The sequence below is a fragment of the Haliotis rubra genome, unplaced genomic scaffold (genome assembly GCF_003918875.1).
Source record: "Haliotis rubra isolate DU_JTF1 unplaced genomic scaffold, ASM391887v1 Scf49, whole genome shotgun sequence".
Lineage (NCBI taxonomy): Eukaryota > Metazoa > Mollusca > Gastropoda > Lepetellida > Haliotidae > Haliotis > Haliotis rubra.
The window spans coordinates 1,103,082-1,124,916 of record NW_025767179.1 but is presented as its reverse complement, the minus strand read 5'-3'; the positions used below and the strand labels follow the sequence as shown (position 1 = coordinate 1,124,916).

Genomic DNA, 21,835 nt, shown 5'->3' with positions numbered 1-21,835 from the left:
AATGCTGCTATAATTACTTAAATAGTGCGAAGATGATATAAAACTATGCCAATTTTGGCAATCAATATCTTTCAACCGTTGTTTGAATATAGTTGTAAACAAGATAGAATCACCCACACTTTGTGATAACCAAACGTGGGTAAAACCTATGTGTGAAACAGCAAATTTCTGAGATTTGACACCCAGTTTTGCTTTTCAGCATCATCTAATTTTTTTAACATTATATAGCATTGGTATGGATATCTAGAGCAATTCATATGCAGTGTTTTATCCAGTATTTTATAAGCCTTATCTGTGTTAAAACAAACATCGTGTGGCGCCCTGTTTCACCAAGTATATCCTCTTTGGATGCGAATTTGCCAACCTGTAAGAAACGTTTTATTATGTGTGTGAAATTTTGCTATAACTTCAAAGTATCTTGCCCCCATAATTCAGACCCACACAGTAAAATTGGTGAAACGTTGCTATCAAATGTTTTACAAGCTTCAGGAAAGGATATGCAACTATGTTTTCGAAATAATGTGAACAGAGGCATCATTGCACGTGAAGCTTGAGCTGCAAGCGTTTGACATGCTTTTGCTGATGAAAATAGAATACCTAAATACTTATAATATGGTAAAAATTTTAGATTTTGGAACCCAGCTTTCACGTTTAGCAACAATGCCTCCATTTCTGAATACAATAACATTGGTTTTGTCTAAATTGACATGAAATCCACATCTTTCACAGAAAGATTGGAACACTTTTAATTGCTTTTGCAACCCTGAAACAGTATAAGAGAACATTGTAACATCATCGGAAAACAAAAGTAGCATTACGTGTATATCATAAATATTCCGTGTAAAAAATATACCGTGATCACATTTATCATACATTTCAGTCAAAAGCTCATTTATGAAAAAGGTGGAAAGTATAGGACTAAGAACACAGCCTTGTCGAACACTTGTTGATACTCGTTCTTTTTTAGTTTGATCTCACACATGATTTAACTAATGCATACATATTCTCAAGTACATTAAACATTTTCCCATGACAACCCTGTTTGAAACTGACAGAAACTGGTTTCTGTCGACATAGTCAAAGGCATTTTTAAAGTCAATAAATACACAGAAAAACCTACCAAGTGGTTTGCACAAAAAAAATAATTAGAGATCAATGCTTGCAGGGTGAATATATTGTCGGTGGTAGAGTAACTAGACCTAAAGCCAGCTTGGGCTTCGGATATTAAGCCGTTCAGTTCTATCCAAGCCCTCAAATGTTTTTCTAAGACTGTTTCCAAATATTTTCCCCATAACGTTCAATATAGAAATCCCCCCGGTAATTGTTAGGGTATGACTTATCTCCTGACTTATGGAGTGGAACAATCATACCTATATTCCAAGCTGTAGGAAAGTTTCCACATTCAAATATTTTATTAAGTAAAACATGAAGATAATATATGAGCACGTCACTGGAACAGTTCAGGAACTCCGGTGGTATTCCATCTTCTCCTGAAGCTTTTCCGCTCTGTAGGTAATTTATAGCATCATCTGAACAGGTATCACGTGTATGAGAATTATTAAAGTCTTTCACTGTCTGAATGGGATCTGATTAATGTCGCTTTGAGTTGTATGACGACTTTGAAATAAGATAGCTGACGCCGTGTCAGCCTAATGCGGGAACTGAGGCCAAACTGATGCAAGTCTCAAATGTTTAAATTACCACTTTGGTGAAATCCACGAGCACTTTTATGGTGCTGACAAGACTAGAAACATAACTGGAGCAAATCGGGATTCGAATCCATTGTCATGGGTGTCTTGTTAGCTCAAAGGACGCAATTTAGTTCCGTAATATCAATTTGATGTAGAAGTACCAAACATATGTCATTTGAACTACCCGTGAAGACCCTGTTGGAATTGGTCTTCAGTAACCCATGCTTATCGTAAGAGCCGACTAACGGGATCGGGTGGTCATACTCGATGACATGTCATATGTCATCGTATCCCAGTTCTGAAGATCGATGCTCATGATGCTGATTACTGGATTATCTCGATTATTTGCAGACCGCCGCCATATAGCTAGAACATTGCTGAATGCGTCGTTAAACACACAAACAAATTATGTCAATTCCGTGACTGGCGACTCCATTGTGATGACCTAAGGTCAGATTATGTCCTGCCACTTTCCTGATTGTAATTCACAGATAAGTTACTCCAGCCTCAGCGTATGTGTCGACTAGTTAAAGAATGTTTAATAACGTTTTTAAATCTTATCTAGTTTCCAATATCATCATCGCTTTGATAATCCACAGATATGGTGGAAACTTTATACGGGGAATCACAGACGGTAGATAGCAATGAATGGAATAACGTCTCTTCCGTGTTGTACGTGTTAAAACAGCTTGTAGTCACATAAATAGTATCAAGTACATGATGCTCATATTATCAACCACTGGTTGTCAGGCCAAGGTTCGATTGTTTACATAACAATAATCTAGAGGTGGAGTGAGTATGTTTTTATGCCGCATTTAGCAATACTCCAGCAAAATCACGGCAGGGACACCAAATGGGCTTCACACATTGTATCCATGTGGGGAATCGAACCGGCCTTCGGCGTGCAGAGCCCATCTTCTGGTAGAATGTAAGCAGAGCGAGTATGAATTTGTATTTGCACTAATTTCTCCTTCATCAACATCGTCATGCAGATGTTTTTGGAGTGAACAGTTAGAAATATATGATCGTGCTATGGTGGTAGCGTCCAGTTATTACTTAAGCAACATGTGACTATATGTTGTATGGGCTTGGCAGAGTGTGATACATGTACACTATAACCAAACATGGCGATATGCGTGACGAAATATGCTGCTATATACGGAGGAATGTGACACACGACGACCACATCTCCGTAGCAGCCTGCAGTGCACATGTCAACATCGTGACATAAGCACGCGACATTTGAGAGAGCTCACCGGAGACCGTCTACAATCATCTGCACACAGTAGCACACTCCAGACTCATGCAATATATCTCAGCGCTCTCCCATTGTTGCTGTCACTCCAGGTTGCAAATTAATGTGTGACACGCCTGGTTTTAACATGAACGCCGTACAACACAAATATGTGTGAACGTTCATATATTTGAAAGTATAGGCTTCCTGATCAAATCCACGTTGACTTTCGTCTTCAACCTCATCTGTTTGTTCGATATATATACATGTATGTGGTAAATATTTATAAACGAATTATACTCCTGTCTGGAAACTTAGGTTGGTAAAGTAAAAAGATAAAAACTGTTTACCTTACAAATGTGAAATTGTGTTTACTGTATGTCAGTCAAGTGTGTGTAGGAAACGCAAAATATGTGTTTCTTTGCTTCTATTAATGAAAGCATAAATACTAAAGCACATTTATACATCGTACTCTCGCACACCAAAGCTGATCATAAGTCCAGCCACAGTTCTTACAACAGCACACTTAAAACTGATCCTTTCAATCTGCTGCACATCTCAACATTCAAAAGGGATAACAGACGTTTAACAGAGCCTGTGTGAGGAACAAATAAACAAGAAGACATAACTTGAAATGTAGCAATAAGTTTTTTAAATAATACAATTAGTCTGTGTTAAATCTCCAGTCCATTTAAACACTTGTACCATTCAAATCTTCAAAGAAGAGAAGGGCAAAGAGTTTCTGAAACCTCCCAATAACTATGAACATAATCGGTTGATGAAGAGGCTCCCGCAGAGTTTGATGGTTACGCTACAGAAATCAAGTATCACTACTTGTACATGAAGCATCCTTTCTACATATAGTCTGGTACGAGACGTAACACCACAGTATTAAATATTTCCCCCAAGTTGCAAAGATACGTCAAGTATAAATTGATATTTATCTCTGAAAAATATATTTTAGGAGAAACAATCAGCTTCATGTAACTTGAGACCCAGCCATAGTGAACCAGAGGAAAATGTAGACTTGCTTCATTTAAGGCTGTTGCATTACAGTAAGGGGTGGGCAGAGGGGGTAAATAATATGGTTCAGGGACTGTGGGGCAGACTTGGCAAGGTATTGGGGACCGTTGTGGAAGTTTACAGATCACTGAGAGTAATCACTCCAATGACACTGGTGACATATTGTAGTCTCTTGTCCGCTTCACTGACCCTGTGTGTAGTGACTACACGATATGACAGAAAAGGGCTGACTCACTCTACCCCTATAATTTAGGAATATGGTAACGACTGTCAATGGGTCTGAAAGCATGATGCATGTAATTTGAATCGGAGAAAGCTTCCGTGTATTATGACGTCACATTCCGCTGTCGAGAGACACAATTGACGACCGTACGCTACGTTACCTCTGCACTATAGTCTTTGCGAAACAACTCTATAACTATAACTGTCTCGTGACTCGTCAACGAATGCAGTCTTCCATGAAGTGGCACTAAGGTCACTAGGTTTGAAGAGAAATCAACTCTCAAATGTTACTGACTGATGTCAACTTTTGGCTTTATCATTTGATCCCTCTGTCAGGGTCACCATAGTGAAGTTTCTGAACAATTCGTTTTTGTCGTCACCTACTGAATGAAAGTAGCCATTATAAAATATCATAACTGAAAGAGACTTCATGCAGGGGCGGATACAGCTTTTTGAGAAAGGTGGGGTGCACACTTCACTTTCACCCGAGTTTCAATGGTCATTTAATAAACTTTCAGGACAAAAGAGGGGGTGCGCACCCCTGCACCCCCCCTCTGGATCCGCCTATGTCATGTATCGCGAACCGTATTGGACTGTAGACATATCTGTTACCAAAGGCTGAATTAATTTGAAATCAGCAAAATATTTTTTTTATTAAAATTATTATTATTATAGGATATGTATATAGCGCACATATCCACGCACTAGTGCATGCTCAAGGCGCTGGTATTGTTTCCCTCGATCATTGGATGTCAATCTCAACGGCACATCGCATTATCAATCTCAACTCCCTGGCAATCAGTTTTATCATTTAGGTATTTCAGCTACATCAGACACAGGTTACAGAGCCTATGACAACGACTCGATAACGGTATAAGAAATCGTCATCCTTCAAGTAGCATTGTTATTCACCAACTTCTATAATGCCAATCAAACAGATAATCAAAGACTGTTTCCCCAACGGTAGATAAATATATACGTCAGACAAACATGTCACAGAACTGAGGTATAACAGAAACTATACCCCTCGGATGAATTTATAAAATTGTGTTCTTGTATCCAAACAATAAATGCGCTGTCGCTTAGTCAGCACTCACAGAATACACATGGTTTAATGCTTTGTTTGATTTTGTTTTAAAAATAGAAAAATATACTTTTGCATAAATCTCTGCTGATGGTCACCTCAGAAAATCTTCATGGAAAATGAATAAATGTGCATCTTCCTGTGCTTGTTTACATTTCAAACATAGTATACAAGTGCCTTTGCATTTGGGTTTCTTACCCAGTTTTTATTAAACCAATACGTTTTAACACACATTTACCCAGCCACAGATTACTTATTACACAAGGTTGAAGGAATGAGCGATGGTAAAAAAGACATAATCAAATTAAACAAGAGTTCAAGTTTGCTTAGGACACTCAACCTGTCCAGTCAATCCATTTCCGAGCTACTGACAATAAGCCCCGAAACCTCATAATTTCTGTACCGTTCCTAAGGAATTCAGTCCAGCAAATGTTCACACATACAAATCAACATCTAGAGTAGGCTACTAGATAGTCGACACAACTTACTGAAGTCTGTGGCCGAAACTGGTGGGATTCTCTGACCTCCGTTGTATTGTGTATGAAAAGACAAGACAAGAAAATCTTCCAAACTTTTAGTCAGAGTTGTATAATATGACGCTTATATATTATAGTTATATATACGTTGGTGAACGGAATGGCTCGGAAAGCGGGGTTCCGGATTCTGGAAGTGCAGAATAACTCCCGCTCCTACTTCCCCCACGTAACTGTGATATACACCTTAGCGACAGTGCAACTGTCAATATATTAAATTTCATTTTAAAAGGCTGCTCTTTACTCGTGTTAAGGGCCTCGTTATCTTATCAGTGGCAGCACCGTATGCACGACCTAAGAAGGGTGTTTTCATTCAAGTTAGATTTCTTTCAGCCTCTATATACCCTTCTACCCGTAACTGGCGCAGATGTTACCCGCCCTAATAACGCCGCTATGTGAACCACTCCCGCCTTTCATACACGTGTATTTGGAGAAGCTAAACTGCTTCCCCGCCAGCAAAGAAAACAATTTATAGTGAATGTCCATTTAACGGTCATAGAAAGGGGAGGTAACTGATGTTGGACTCCTAAAATAATATTTGACTCTTGAGCGGAAGAAACGGTGTGTATTCATTGGTTAGAGAAAGTTAATACATAGCTCACTGTCAAACGAAGCTTGGTGTGACGTCACCTAATTCAATTAAGTGATTGGCCAAAACATGTGTCACCTTTATCCAACTGTCGTACACCACCCTACCTACCCACACAAATCCTCTTAGCCCGATCTACGTTAATTCACAGCGTTAAGCCCTAAGGCAACACCAGGTAGACGAGTCAATCGTGAGGGGTGAGAGAATCGTTCAATCTCTGTGTACACAATAACCTAAGTGTTTCTCTGAACGTGGGGTGAATAGGCCTGGTCTTCCTCGTGAGAGCGCCACATCGAATAGTGACGACACTTTAAGGAGTTTCAATGATGGACAAAAATGTGGGCGTGTCAATATCGAGTGGTTATTAATCGGTTCAGCTGATATAAAGCAAGCGCTTGTGAAACAGGTGTAAAACCGCAGTGCACGTGTGTGGACCGAGCACCATGGCTGAGGAGAGCTGTGTATCTATGTACATCGCCACCGGCGTTGTCACCGTCACCGTTCTGCTGTGGTATTTACGACGAGCAAAGACCAGGTAAATATCCCTTTTCACCTGACATTGTTGAATAGTCGATGGTTCTTCCTTAGTAATCTTCAGAAATCTCTTGTTGCGGTTTCTATTACTTTGATTGTGGCAGGCTTCGGGAGCAGTGTTTAAACCCGAGCATAATAAATCACCTGTTGTACTATGTAAGGTGAAGTGGGGTTTAACGTTTTACTTAGCAAATTTCGCTCACATGACGACGTGCATGCGTGTGTATGTGTGGCTGATTGTACTAGCCAGACTTAAGTTGGTTTTACAGTGCTAGCTCACTGAGATGCCATGCCGCAGTTAAGCATGAATACCTCACTCAGACATATCATACTGACTCCGAGCCGACCAGTCCTTGTTATACCTATCAGAGACCATATAATAGATATGGTCTCTGTACTCATTAAGTAGGGACCAACAAGTGCCATATTTTAACGTCTTTTGGTATGACGCGGCTTGGGATCGAACCCGCGACCGCGAACTCTCCGGGCCGACGCTCTAACCACTACACAACGGAGACGGTTCTGCTGTACTATGGCTAAGGGAGGATGTCTGTATCGTGTTTTCCTGACCCCCATTTTATGATTTTATGAAACATCAGGTATGTGTTACATTTCTCCACACCACCTCAGCCACGATATGTCTATTAATGTTTCTAACTTTGTTATTGGAAAAAGCAGAACTGTGTCATTTTGTGCAAATAATTCAAGCGTTTGCTCACCACACCAGGTTGACTCTCAAAATGTGTACACTGTTTGTAACAGGCTCTCAGTATCAACAACTGTGATATTGCTAAAATGATTGTATTGTATTGATGGAGTAATGCTAATTCGGAGTTTCCACACAACAACTCACCCTTTCACCTGGTTCAAACACAATCCAAATCTGTGTTTAGTAAATGTACAGAAGATATTTTATATTGATGTTGTAAATAATGTCCTCCTTGTACTATGCACATTATTATATTAGCAGTAGGGAAACATGACTTGGTCAGTGGTATTCGTCCTTCCTCCCTAACTGTTCAAGTTACGAGGAAAAAGATAACAGCACATGTGATGTCAGCATTTATGAACATTTCTCATGGAGATAATGACACCTTTTCTGTGGTGATCTCTATTCTAATCAGTACTATGAAACGTGACATGGGAATAATCGGTCTTAAACGTAACTTGAGAGTAACTGTTCCTAAACGTGACATACTAGTATGTAAATATCTGGTTAGAAACGTGACCTGACAGTAACTCTTCGTAAACGTGACATGTAAATAACTGGTTAAAAACGTGACCTGACAATAACTGTCCCTAAACGTGACATGTAAATAACTGGTTAAAAACGTGACCTGACAATAACTGTCCCTAAACGTGACATGTAAATAACTGGTTAAAAACGTGACCTGACAATAACTGTCCCTTCCCTAACTAAACGTGACATGTAAATAACTGGTTAAAAACGTGACCTGACAATAACTGTCCCTAAACGTGACCTAACTGGTTAAAAACGTGACATGTAAATAACTGGTTAAAAACGACATGTAAATAACTGGTTAAAAACGTGACTGACAGTAACTGTCCCTAAACGTGACATGTAAATAACTGGTTAAAAACGTGACCTGACAATAACTGTCCCTTCCCTAACTAAACGTGACATGTAAATAACTGGTTAAAAACGTGACCTGACAATAACTGTCCCTAAACGTGACATGTAAATAACTGGTTAAAAACGTGACCTGACAATAACTGTCCCTTCCCTAACTAAACGTGACATGTAAATAACTGGTTAAAAACGTGACCTGACAGTAACTGTCCCTAAACGTGACATGTAAATAACTGGTTAAAAACGTGACCTGACAATAACTGTCCCTTCCCTAACTAAACGTGACATGTAAATAACTGGTTAAAAACGTGACCTGACAATAACTGACTGGACCTGACCTGACCTGACAGTAACTGTCCCTAAACGTGACATGTAAATAACTGGTTAAAAACGTGACCTGACAATAACTGTCCCTTCCCTAACTAAACGTGACATGTAAATAACTGGTTAAAAACGTGACCTGACAATAACTGTTCCTAAACGTCACCTGACAGAGGCTGTTCCTAAAGAGACAGTTCTTAAAAGTCACATTCGAATAACCTATCAATGATAATAGGTTGCTTGAATCACTCAAAATCGTATCTGCATATATTTCACCCATGCTAAAATATATCATCACAAATCAGGGGGAGCACGATGTCGCTCTCAGCTATATTCCAGCAGTACCAGACAATCCAGTGATTGACGCATAATGTCGTATGGGTAAAATGACGCATAATTAACAATGCCACCTTGTCCGATCACCTGTAACCACTATCAATATTTTTCTGGTGATCGATTAAGACCCTGAAACTCGATTGTACAGCGACCCTGTTGTCTACGACGAGCTGCGCCCTTTTGTAGACGTATATTCTGATTTAATGTTTCAATAAGAATCTAATCATCTCTGTAGGGGTTATACACAAACAATCGTGTAGTCGTTGCCCCGCACAGGAACAAATCTTCATGGCTAGGACAGGTCACGTATACATTATCAATCAGCTGTAACGGGCCATTAGTGATTAACATACCACACTGAGTGTGTACATTCACACATGACTAATCAACAAGTGAGAGAACCCACCAAGGTGATCAATGGCTCAAGGTATATTGCACCTATAACTTCTCCCGGGGAGAGAAGTTCCTGATATTTTCTGATTAAACACCACAGAAGTGTGAATGTGTAATAATTAAACGACGCATTGAACAGTATTCAAGGTTTCTGACGATGAGTCACTTTGATGGGGGAGGAAAGCCCAGGTCTCAACAGTTTTCCATTTTGGTGAAACACACAAGCACGCGTATGGTGCTGACAACGTAGAAGCATAAACGCACCAACGATCATAGATTTCTGGCGTGTGCAAGGGACGCAACTCTGTAAGCCAGTTGGCCGACCACAGCGACTGGTCGGCCCGTTCAACCATCCCATGTTTTTCTATCGGAAAAAATATTCGGAATGGAACCCTTGTACCCAGTATCTGTCTTACTTTGAGGAATTGGGGAAAAGATCCTTCGGACCCCATGTTTGGACGAATAAGAAATAGGAATAAGCCCTGGTACCCATTCTTGTCTCCCTGTGAGGACTAACGAGGAGGTTAGAGCAGTGCCCATGGACCCTATATTTGTCTCTCTGTGGGATTTAGGAATCAGAATAGAACCCTCGTAGCACACGCCTGCCTCTTCGTGTGGATTCTGGAGCCGAAATCGTCACCGGCATGTTATACTTTTCTTCCCGTGGGAAGTACGGGACAGAATATGTTTTTCCTTCTAACGCCACAATTGCCTGTCCGTTTGGAGTGAGTGAGTGAGTGTGGTTTTACATCGCTTTTAGCAACATTCCTGCAATATCACGGCAGGGGACACCAGAAATGGGTTTCACACATTGTACCCATGTTGGGAATCGAACCCAGGTCTTCGACGTGTCGAACGAACGCTTAACCATAAGGCCACCCCACCGCCTCTCTCCGTTTGGACCAATCCAGGTAGGGTCGCCCTGGTTGTCTCCCTGGAAGACCTTTAATACATACATACGTCTTCCAGGGGTTCAGGGGCCGGGATATGTCCCTGGTATTCCACGAATGTCTTCTCTGTAAGGATTCGGTTCTTGATGCCCATCCCATTAAGGATATTAAGCATACGTTATCATAATCCACGCAGCCATTGTCGCACCATCTGTATCAGAAGCTTGCAGCGTGTGAAGTGGCTCATGGTGTGCCAGCATACCCCGATGTCTTAAGTCGGTGCTCTTGCTATCAACCACTGATTTACATTCTGTCTTGACGTAGTCTTAACACTGTCCATTGTCATCTAAAGAACATTATTTCACTTTCTAAATAGTCCCAACAAGCTGAAGTTGTTTTTACAAATATGAAATAATACAAATAAATGAATAAAGCATACAATATATATATATTTATATTTATGGTAATTCATCCAAGAAATACAAAATCCAAAAGAGTACAGAAAGGTTCAGTTATGCTGTTTTACTGAGTTATCTAACGCTGAACGACTACATTGCATTCCAATACTTTCGTAACGGTTCACTGTGCGCAAGGTCATTCCGTACATCATCGAGTTGAGTGTAGTGATAAGAGGCTGACAGAGAGGAAAGTTAAGTTAACATTTCCACAACACAGACCATGTGTGAGTCATTTGCTTAGTCTGAAACAGCATTACTGCAATCTTGCATCCATCATTATTACAAAACGGTGCCATTACCTGTTTATGGAGATTTCGAAACAAAACTTCCTTAAAAAAGTTTTTAAAGGAGTGTCGGTCGATCGTTTTCTGAGGCATATGTACACATCAATCGTGTTCTTAACAACCATTATGCACTTCAGTTATATCACAAGGAGGGTGCAATTCGTTAAACAAGCCGACCCCAGGAGGGCATGCTGAATACATTGTGAAACATGGAAAACATTTGCTCATTTGATATTTTGTATTCTGCGTGTATAAATGACCCTTCTTAAGGCCAGGGAAGGACTCTGCTCGGGCGTTGTTGCATACATAATCACACGCACCTGTTTTGTACAGGAACCACGTGCTGGAAGCTGGGATGTTCGGATAACATACTGCATCTGGTAATGTTTAGATCCTTCTGTTGTAATACTGTCCACCTCTTAATGCCTTGGATAAATCATACACATCAAACCATTATGTAAGAGGATGTTTGACATTTTTTATTTAAATATTTCCATTATAACCACTTGAAATTGGACCATATGCTCAAACACTTGAAACACATGCTTCTGTTGAAGAACAATGTAAACTTACACATTACTTGACAACTGGTGGGAACCAGGATATATTGCTGCAAAGGGTACAGGCCATATCCGGAAAGGCATATTGCAGATAACAGTAATCTTTAAATTGTGGAAAATATTATTATAAATGGGGTAGACCTTCTGATTCTGGGGGCAGTGGGGTAGCCTAGTAGTTAAAGCGTTGGTTCGTCACGCCGAAGACCCGGGTTCGATTCCCCACATGGGCACAATGTGTTAAGCCCATTTCTGGTGTCCCCCGCCGTGATATTGCTGGAATATTGCTAAAAGCGGCGTAAAACTAAACTCAGTCAGTCAGTCTGATTCTGGGTTATGGGAAGTTGGGAACACACGGCTAGAAGAATGCATTGAAACGTAGATATTCATTTGTCTCTTCTCTGGAACCGCAAGTCCTTCAAGATACATGAATTAGTCCTGAAGTGTTGTCCTTAAGCATGCAGTGTGGGCAGATCTGAAAATGGCATTTTGACAATTGTTCTTTTGGGCTATCATTATGTCATTAAATGTGTACTTAGACCTTTGACACACGTTACACACTTACATCTATACTAACCGATAAATGAATATGTATTTTTTATAAGGCTCAATAGATATGTATTATTATATTTAATCTAAAGTCAAATAATGCATCTTTCAGAGCATAGGCATGGAGGCACCATCTCATGGGAGCATGATACTGTGTTTTTGGTTTTTGTTTTCGACTGTGAGCCGCAAGGAATGAATGTTTAGCTGTCAGACTGATGCTCATAAAACACTTCTGTCCAACTGTAAATAACTCTTCCGCAATACCATAGCGTGCTGAAAATAAATGTCTACGCGCCATAGGTATGCTAAAAGAAGAAGTTGATGAGCATCGAAACACCAGATCCCTTTGGAATTTACATCAGGGCTATACAGCACGTGGGAGAACAACAATGTTTCTACTCTTTGTGCAAATGCAGAGCCGGAACGCCACGTTGCAATGGACAATGCCCACCCACATTGTTATAACATACTTTTTGAGGCTGCATAACACTGCTTTCCGCCATAGCCCGCTGTTACTCGTCATCTCTCCAACAGAACATGTGTGGGATGAGATGGTGTGATGCCTACGACAGGATGTGAACCAGGCTAACCCTGGTTAGGTTTGGCCAATCATTGGTTGAGATTTGATAAAAACCAAAAAATCCTCAGCCTGTTTAAAAAGCTGGTGTCTTGAACGCGCTACCGTAGCCTCGCCTGTACCAGCTTAATTTTTGGTTACACCCTGTATTGACCTTGTTCGATTCTCCACATTTGTTCAATGTGGGAAGTCCATTTCTGCAGTCCTCCGCCACGATAGTTCTAGAATATTACAAACAACGCTATAAAAGTCAAGTCACTCTCACCTGTACTGTTGTAACCAGGTGTTCAAGTGTTTAAACTGATGTGCCAGAATTAACCGGGACATCTGGTGTCGTCTTCATCTAACGCAACTTGTAATGTAGTCGGGGTGTAACAATGTAACCAATGTCGGCATCATGTCAACACGTCATCACAATCACCATCACCGACATTCACCAAAGAGCCCTATGTTGGCACCGTCTGTGTGAACCCGATGCAAAGTCACTCACAGGCCCTCGTGTCTCTGCGAGGATTAAATTTGTTTAAAAATATATGTAAAAATTTGAGATGACCTCCGACTCCAAATGTTCCGCAGTACAATACATCATGATATGTTGTACTATGAAGTATTTTGTGTCGGGGGTCATCTCAAAAACAATATTTTTAAAAATCTTTAATCCTCGCAAAGACACGAGGGTCTCTAAGTCAACGTGCTGACGCTGCGTGACGACCCTGATTACACGCACAAGACAAAAGCTGGATATTTGGGGCGATTGGTGGAGGCCATTATCGTCATGATTGCTTAATTGCTCGCTTGCTTTACTTTTGTACACATTATAACATTATTGCATTAAGCATAATAGCATATTCCATTATGTTAATACTACAGCTTGTGGGTTGATTAGAACTAATAGCTATACGAGTCTTCCATACATAAATCTTAGCCAAAACGGCTTGACAAGTTTACAGTACAATCGGAAACAGGGTTAAGAGTAAACATGAAATGTTGCGTTTTCAATAACCTGTTCAACAAAACATATCTGTGCATTTCGTCGGCGCGTACTTTGCCCTATAGTATGGAATCCGAGAAGGGACATTGTCGCCCTCTCAAAAACAAATAAAATGAGGCAAAATAAACCAAAACGCGACAACGCGACATTTCGCTCATTTGTCGCATTGTCGCGTTTGGCGTTTTGAATAATATTTTTCTATTCCTCCAAAGGGCGACACGCGACAAAGCGACAATTTTCAAGGTCAAAATATGTCGCGTTGTCGCGTGTCACCCTATCTAAGATGTGTAAAAAGAAGCCTAAAAATTGACTAAAACGCGACACGCGACAATGCGACAACGCCACATTTCATCAAAATGTCGCGTTGTCGCATTGTCGCGTCGCCCTTTGGAGGAATAAAAAAATATTATTCAAAACGCGACACGCGACATCGCGACAATGCGACAAATGGGCGAAATGTCGCGTTGTCGCAATGTCGCGTTTTGGTTAATTTTGCCCCATTTTGCTTGTATTTGAGAGGGCGACAACGCGACAATGCGACAACGCGACAATGTCCCTTCCAGGATTCCATACTAAAGTGTTTGTCAGTTGGGGAACATTCTACGGTTCATATCGACAAGTAGGACACACTTCCTTAGTACCGCGACAACGTTTGTGCATTGTGCAGTTTCTAGGTGGGACAGCACAGGCAGCTGAAGCTTAGCGGGGCTTTGTCATCGATGAATATTCATAGACCATCTAATAGTATCACACAGGGTCCAGTGCTTATACTTACACCAAACTCAAAATAACAACGGCAATGTAACTAGATTAAGGACTCCTTATTATTTGTTTGGAGATTGCATATTCCTGACAAGATTTTGAAGCGCACATATTCCTGACAAACATGGGTTTTAAAGCTGCACATTCCCTACTAAGTGTGATTTGGAAGCTGCATGCTGCTGACTCCATCCCATGTTGCTACGGGAAGACATACCATACTGGACATAACAGTAAACCTTTGAATGACAGGGAACCCTTATGACGACATCAACATTTCACGTTGAGACATACTGACTGACTGAGTTTAGTTTTACGCTGCTTTTAGCAATATGCCAGCAATATCACGGCGGGGGGACACCAGAAATGGGCTTAACACATGTGGGGAATCGAACCCGGGTCTTCGGCGTGACGAGCCAACGCTTTAACCACTAGACTACCCCACTGCCCCTCGTTGAGACATAGGACATGGGACCCTCTGGTCGCAATTCTGTGTGCAGAGTTGCCGCCCTTGTGCACGCCAGGACCCTATAACTGTAGGTTCGAATTCCAGCTTCTAGGTTTGTAAGCACCATACCCTTACGTTCTGGTTTCAGCATATTCATAAACACCTGAGGCCAGCTTATGTTCCGACTATGATGTAACTGGGATACTGTTCAAAGCGGCGTTAAACCCAATTCACTCACTCACTCACTCACTCAAACGGTGACGTATTCTACTGATGTCGATATACGCTGATGTCGATATCCGCTATAGTTGTGCAATCATAATGTTATTAAAAATACTTCGTCTTCGCGGCTTATTTGATTCGCCTTGTCGCTGCCAATCCTATCGACTTGTCACGGAAGAGTGTGAGTGAGTTAGATTTACGCCGCTCTTAGCAATATTCCAGCAATATCACGCCAGGAGACACAAGAAACAGGCTTCACACATTGTACCCATCGATTGGGGAATCGAACTCGGGTCTGCGGCTATCCCACCGCATCAGTCACGGAACAGTGTTTCTAAGGTCACACATAGCTAACTACAAAGATCCAAGCTTCTTTAAGAACGTAGACATTTCTCAAACGTAAAACCCATTGACTTCAAGGTCTGAAATACACTAGGTTATTTAAGAACGAAGATAGGAGTTAGCGAGGTCAAGCGTATTAGGTGATTATGCAAGTCCCCCGCTCCTCCCCTTCTTTCTTTACAAAATACCTCCCGTGCTTTATTGCACAGTTCATTTAGTGTACTGAAACAATATTCTCATTCTCATCCTACAACATATTTACGTTACAAAAGATAAACACCACTTTGTGATCATGAACACATGAACATATTGTTATCCTTCCTTCTACCATGAACACAGTTGCATGTCGAAAGGTAATCACTATCGACAATGTGAAAAAAATCACATTTATCGCTGACTGAACACTATCAATAGCTAAATACCACGTGAAAATATTTATATAAGAAAACGTCACCGCCCAGTGAACAAAGCCAATAGTAAAACGCCACGTGGAAATTGCGGTATCTGCACCCTAAATACTTCCGGTACGACGAACCCTTGGTGTGCACGCTGCATGACCTTTGGGTCAGCAGGTTTCTCCTGTGTGCTGTAAGCGACGTCGTGGGATATGAATTATATCCACGTGTTGATGTGTTAGAGATTTGTGGGCGTATTAAAAATCAAACTTCAGGATAATTTTATACATGTAGGATTTTCTGATGTCGTGATTTTGAAACCGTTTCACCTGTTTTTCCCGTATATGAAGGTGATAGATATAGATTATGAATGCTAAACCAGTTGTGCTCTGAACATAACCGAATATGTTCAACGTTGCTTGACATATGTAGGTGTAGTAATCGCGTGGGTGTGTGAGTGAAAGAATATTTACGCCCCATTAAGCAATATTACGATGGAGGAGACGTAGGCGGACTTTACACGTTGCGTAAGAACCCGTGTCTTGGCGTGACAAAGTGTACGATTCAGCAACCGCAATTACTTTCGTATCAACATGGCTTAGATTGGAGGTCTGTTTACAACTGTATATTCCAAACTGCAGTAACTTTTGATATAAACTGGCTGTCAAATGGAAGCGTAACTTTGATAAATTATTGGATTTTACTGAAACAGAAGGAACGCTAACTGAACAATACCATTCTGAAACACGCAAACACACGCACACACGCACGCACACACAGCAAGAATATCCACGTAGGTGGACAGCATCTTATGTAAAACATCAATATGTCAGATACATAATTGCTATATTCTTGTGATCTAGCATCACGATATCAGTATTATGTCTTGGCCGAGTGTCGTCTTTCTCACGTGATTGCAGATTTCTTTATAGGATATCGTGATGAACATGGACTGAGAGACTGCCGACCGACCTCCGTGTGGCTTCGTTATGTCTTACATTTCCAAGGCTATATACACACAATTGGAAATAACAATCTGAGTCACTTAATATGTGAATTCCAGATTTGTGAAACTGTGATTTGAACAAAAAAAGGAGACATAAATGAATGAATGAACGAACGAACGAACGAATAAATAAGTATGTAAATAAAATGGACGTAACTACTACGGACAGTCCTATAATATTAGCTTACAAAGTTTTACAGGATGGTACGGGATGTAAGACATACTGACTGTATCTATATTCAATATCCGCCAGGCATGCGGAGCCCCACCCCCGGGATACCGTGATGCTGCACCAGTTGGGGAAGGGCGTCCACGTCCCCAGTATCAGCCCCTTCGTCCTCAAACTCGAGACGTATCTCCGGATGTCCAGCATACCATACAAGGTAAGAAGGTTCTGCATGTCTAGGGTCTGTGGGGTAGCCTCAAACTCGAGACGTATCTCCGGATGTCCAGCATACCATACAAGGTAAGAAGGTTCTGCATGTCTAGGGGCGGTGGGGTAGCCTAGTGGTTCAAGCGTTCGCTCGTCATGCCGGCACGGATTCGATTGTCCACACGAGTACAATGTGTGAAACCCCTTGGTGTCCCCCGCCGTGATATTGTAGGAATATTGCTAAAAGTAACGTCAAGAATACACTGAACCCTTTTCCACCACAGAATGTATCTTATTTCTTTGGTGATACTTTAGATACTTCTCCTCTCCCCATCCCAACCAAACGAGCACGCACAAACTATAACCCTACCTGAACGACCAAGCCCCAACCCTAAGTCCATTTTTAAGAAGATGACGCTAGCTCAAATATTATATCTCACTATGATCGGTTCGATAGCAACAAACAATAAACTGGTTGTTCTAAATGCTCTGTTTCATGTGATCATGATGTTGTCCACTAACCAATTCATTAACGTTCTGTTTCAGAATCTTTTCGACAGAAAAATGTCCAGCAAAGGGAAAACACCTTGGATTGAATACAACGGGGAGCAAGTCCCGGACTCAGAATTCTGCATAGAATACCTTAATGCCAGGTTTAGTGTGGATCTCAACTCCAAGTATAACCCATCAGAAAGAGCCATAGGCAGAGCGTTCCGGAAGCTGGCAGAGGAAGACATCTACTGGTTGGTTTACAGTGTATTCTGTTAGTGTGTTTCAATAAGCATCATTTACTGATTGATAAATTGATTATCTTCAGTGTTCTAAACCAAATTAAGATACATTACGATTGCGGTTATTTTGCATGATAATCGTAGTTAGATTAGAAGACAGATGCAGTTAAATCACTGTACAGCTACCAGTGTTTGACATATGCCAAAAATCCAGCCTGACATCAGATACATTACGATTCCCAAATTCCAAATGGATTTAACCAGACCAAATATGGTAAATTGAATCAGATGTATGGAACATCTAAACATTTTACCAGACCATCGGGCTCGCTAGCTGTAAATTTAGACCGTCCGTCAGAAATCTAGCCCGTCTCGGGCGGTCGGACGGGCCTTATTTCATACACTGCAGCTACGGTTAAATTACAAGACAGTCCCGGTGGAGACGTTTAATGTCTGGGAGACAGAAGGAGAGGATGATCGTCACTATATTTGACATGCAGTGTCATGTAGTCACACTGATGTCAGTCTGTAGTATGAAGATGCATGACACAACCATACGCCAATGGATAGGACTGTCTCCCAAATTCCAATGAATCGTGTAAAAATGGCGGCCCAAGCAAACTTCAGTTCATCTGAAAAAATTTTGATCGAATACGGCAGAATCACTCTGCATTACTTATCAAGTAGGGTCCTTACTTTATGTAAAGACCGCCAACAAGCAAAGAAATACGTTTTATTCCTAAAGAAATGGACATCCGCATTTAGACAAGTTTGGAAAGGTGTCGAAATATACCTTTCTGTTTCCTTTTTGCGAGGATGTATGTAATACGTACGGCTACAGCATTACACGAATTATCATCTTGTTCCAGGTATATTGGTCTTTCAAGATGTGTGTACGATAGAAACAAGGCTATATTCTCTCGGCTTGGGCTAAACTGGCTGGTTAAGAAGATATTAATGCGGAAGGCGTTGACCAGTGCATGGCATCATGGGATAGGAAGGCACTCCGAGACGGAAGTGACGCATATTGCAGATGGGGACCTGAAGGCTCTGTCAGACTTCATAGGTGAGTCAATATATGCAGGTATGCGGTCTGTGTTGTACCATTATTCATTTATAGTCGTAGAAGTTACCATATCCCAACATAATCGGAGACATACTAGTTAGATGTCTCGAAAAACGACTGCACTGTTAGAAGTCCCTAATTCACATGATGTTGACTTGTCGTCACATGGGCGAGAGCGTTAGACGTCACTCACTCACTTACTCATTCACTCACAAGGGTGAGAGAGTGTTAGATGTCACTGAGTGACTGACTGTGTGAATGTGTGACTGGCTAACTCACTCACTCACCCACCCACCCACCCACCAATGAACTCACTCACTCACTCACTCACATGTTGACTTGTCGTCACATGGGTGAGAGAGTGTTAGATATCACTGAATGACTGAATGTGTGACTGTATGACTTGCTAACTCACTCACTCACGCAAAACCATCACACCCGCCCACCCACCCACTCACTCAATCAATAGAATGCACATTTTTTACTATCCCCAATTTCATATCAACGGATCATGAAAATGTGTAATGACAGCAGGTGTTCGCTAAAAGGGTGGCGAAGTCACTCACTATCTGCATGTGTTACAGGTGATAGAAAGTTCCTCCTGGGAGACAGCCCGTGCCAGGAAGACTGTGCGGTGTTCGGGATACTGGCCCAGGTTGTGTGGCATATGCCTGGATCAGAGGGAGAGAGGGCAGTTAACGGTAATTACCACACACGGCATGACAGGGCGCGCAAACTCTATAATGTAATCTTACCTGTATAGCATTCGTTACCACCGAATCCGCTGTAAAATTAACACTTACGATAAAAAAGTATAGCCCTCCCTCTATAAAGACATACCTAATGTTGTCGAAAACATGTGGTTGAAACAATTTTTTTGCCGAATATTTAGTAACCTATATTTTAGAACCCCGTATGTATATATATATGCAAGAGATCTCGAACAACTTATGGTGTGTATTTACTTCATTTGGAAAGGCTGAAAAGGCCGACACGACTCTTATTGAGCAACACGCGAACTTGTAAATTCAAATCAATCTCGTGCGCATCGAGCGTACGAACATCTCGATATTCCCCTTCCAACCCCCTCGCCCCCTTACCGATAGAAGCGGTCATAAATAAGAAACTCTGTTCTGACAACAGTGAGCAAATATTGTTGTACACCGCCTCTAGTAGCATCGGAGTTTTATCACGGCGAAACCCGAATAGTTCATATTAGACGGGTTTTGTAAAAAGTCCTGCGTGGTCAGAGCGCCGAGAGAACCATTTTACTCCAATGCCACCACTTCCTGACTGTTTCCAGCACAAAGGAACGACACTAATAACACACTGCTTTCTTTCCAGAACAATATACCAACCTGAGACAGTACTGTGTGAGAATGAGAGACATGTATTGGCCAGATTGGGATGACAGAGTATTGGAAAGGATATGACGTCCGCCCGAGGGACACGTACAATTAACAGTCTGCCAAGATTACCGCCCAGTTCTAATTAAGGGATCCAGCGATCTTCGTGTACAAACGCTGTCAGGATGGTAATATTATCACAGCGAATGTCTATCAAAGGCCGGTGGTATCGTCGACTGTTGCTTCAATAAATCCACCTGATGATGTCAAGGCCACGACGGGTGCGATGGGGTAACCTAGTGGTTCAAGCGTTCGCTCGTCACGCCACAGACCCAGGTTCGATTCTCGCATGGGTACAATGTGTGAAGAATACTTTCTGCTGTCCGTCGCCGTGATTATGCAGGAATATTGCGATGGCGGCGTAAAACCATACTCCCTCGCTCTTGTCGAGCATGTACCTATATTCAGTGTTTCAGGAACCACGGACATATTGGGAACCACGGATATATTGGCAATGAGAAAAAACACGACCAGTTGAAAGTACATATTGCTGCGCCGGATACAGTGAAATACACGTGATTATGAGAATGTTTATATGTGTGCTTGTGGCAATATGTGGCGTGGTATGTATGCGATTCTAATGAATTATAAATTATGACATGGTTGAAAGATCTGAGTGATAGCCGAACCCGTTCCCAAGGTGATCGTAGTTATTATACCGCACATTTGATATTTGGACGTTCCAACTGGAAGGGGCGTTGGGGTAGCCTAATGGTTTAAGCGTAGGCTCGTCACGCTGACGACCCGGGTTCGAATCCCCACATGGGCACAATGTGTGAAGCCCATTTATGGTGTCCCCCGCCGTGATATTGCTGGAATATTGCTAAAAGCGGCGTAAAACCCAACTCACTCACTCACTCCAACTGGAGATGACACCGTCCGGAATATCAGGGCGTAACTGTGTGCGTCTCGTTTGTGTGCTGATTGTCTATTGTAACATACTGAACCAAATTTTATTTCCTAATTAAAACACGCAACGGTGTTTTCAGTGCATTTACATATATCTGTATTCATTTTGTAAGAAATAAAACATTAAGAATATTGTGCATGCCTTGACGAGTTTCCCACACAGTTTGTATTTAAAATGTTATTATCGAAAGCTTTTGTACTTACAATGACCTGATAAACTAGTGGTCGATAGTGTGAGCATTCTGCGACATGGAAGTAAGACAACATCCACGATATGTCGTTGCTCTAGAACATTGTTACTACAAATTTCAGTTACACATA

General features: G+C 41.4%; 1 protein-coding gene across 1 annotated transcript; it reads left to right on the top strand.

Annotated features, from left to right (window-relative positions):
* The first annotated feature begins 6,527 nt into the window (after positions 1-6,527).
* On the top strand, positions 6,528-21,649 carry LOC124291341 (failed axon connections homolog). The gene is made up of 6 exons (XM_046728320.1): positions 6,528-6,911; positions 17,283-17,412; positions 17,949-18,145; positions 19,003-19,199; positions 19,784-19,900; positions 20,544-21,649. Exons 1-6 carry the CDS (start codon positions 6,820-6,822, stop codon positions 20,630-20,632), a joined length of 822 nt encoding a protein of 273 aa, XP_046584276.1. The 5' UTR covers positions 6,528-6,819; the 3' UTR covers positions 20,633-21,649.
* Positions 21,650-21,835: the final 186 nt, after the last annotated feature.

What these genes read in the sequence shown, in the direction of transcription:
- LOC124291341 (XM_046728320.1), top strand. Translation starts at nt 6,820, where the DNA reads ATGGCTGAGGAGAGCTGTGTATCTATGTACATCGCCACCGGCGTTGTC. An exon ending in GGCTCTGTCAGACTTCATAG is followed by an intron (nt 19,200 to 19,783) that starts GTGAGTCAATAT and finishes CATGTGTTACAG; the next exon opens with GTGATAGAAAGTTCCTCCTG. An exon ending in GGGAGAGAGGGCAGTTAACG is followed by an intron (nt 19,901 to 20,543) that starts GTAATTACCACA and finishes CTTTCTTTCCAG; the next exon opens with AACAATATACCAACCTGAGA.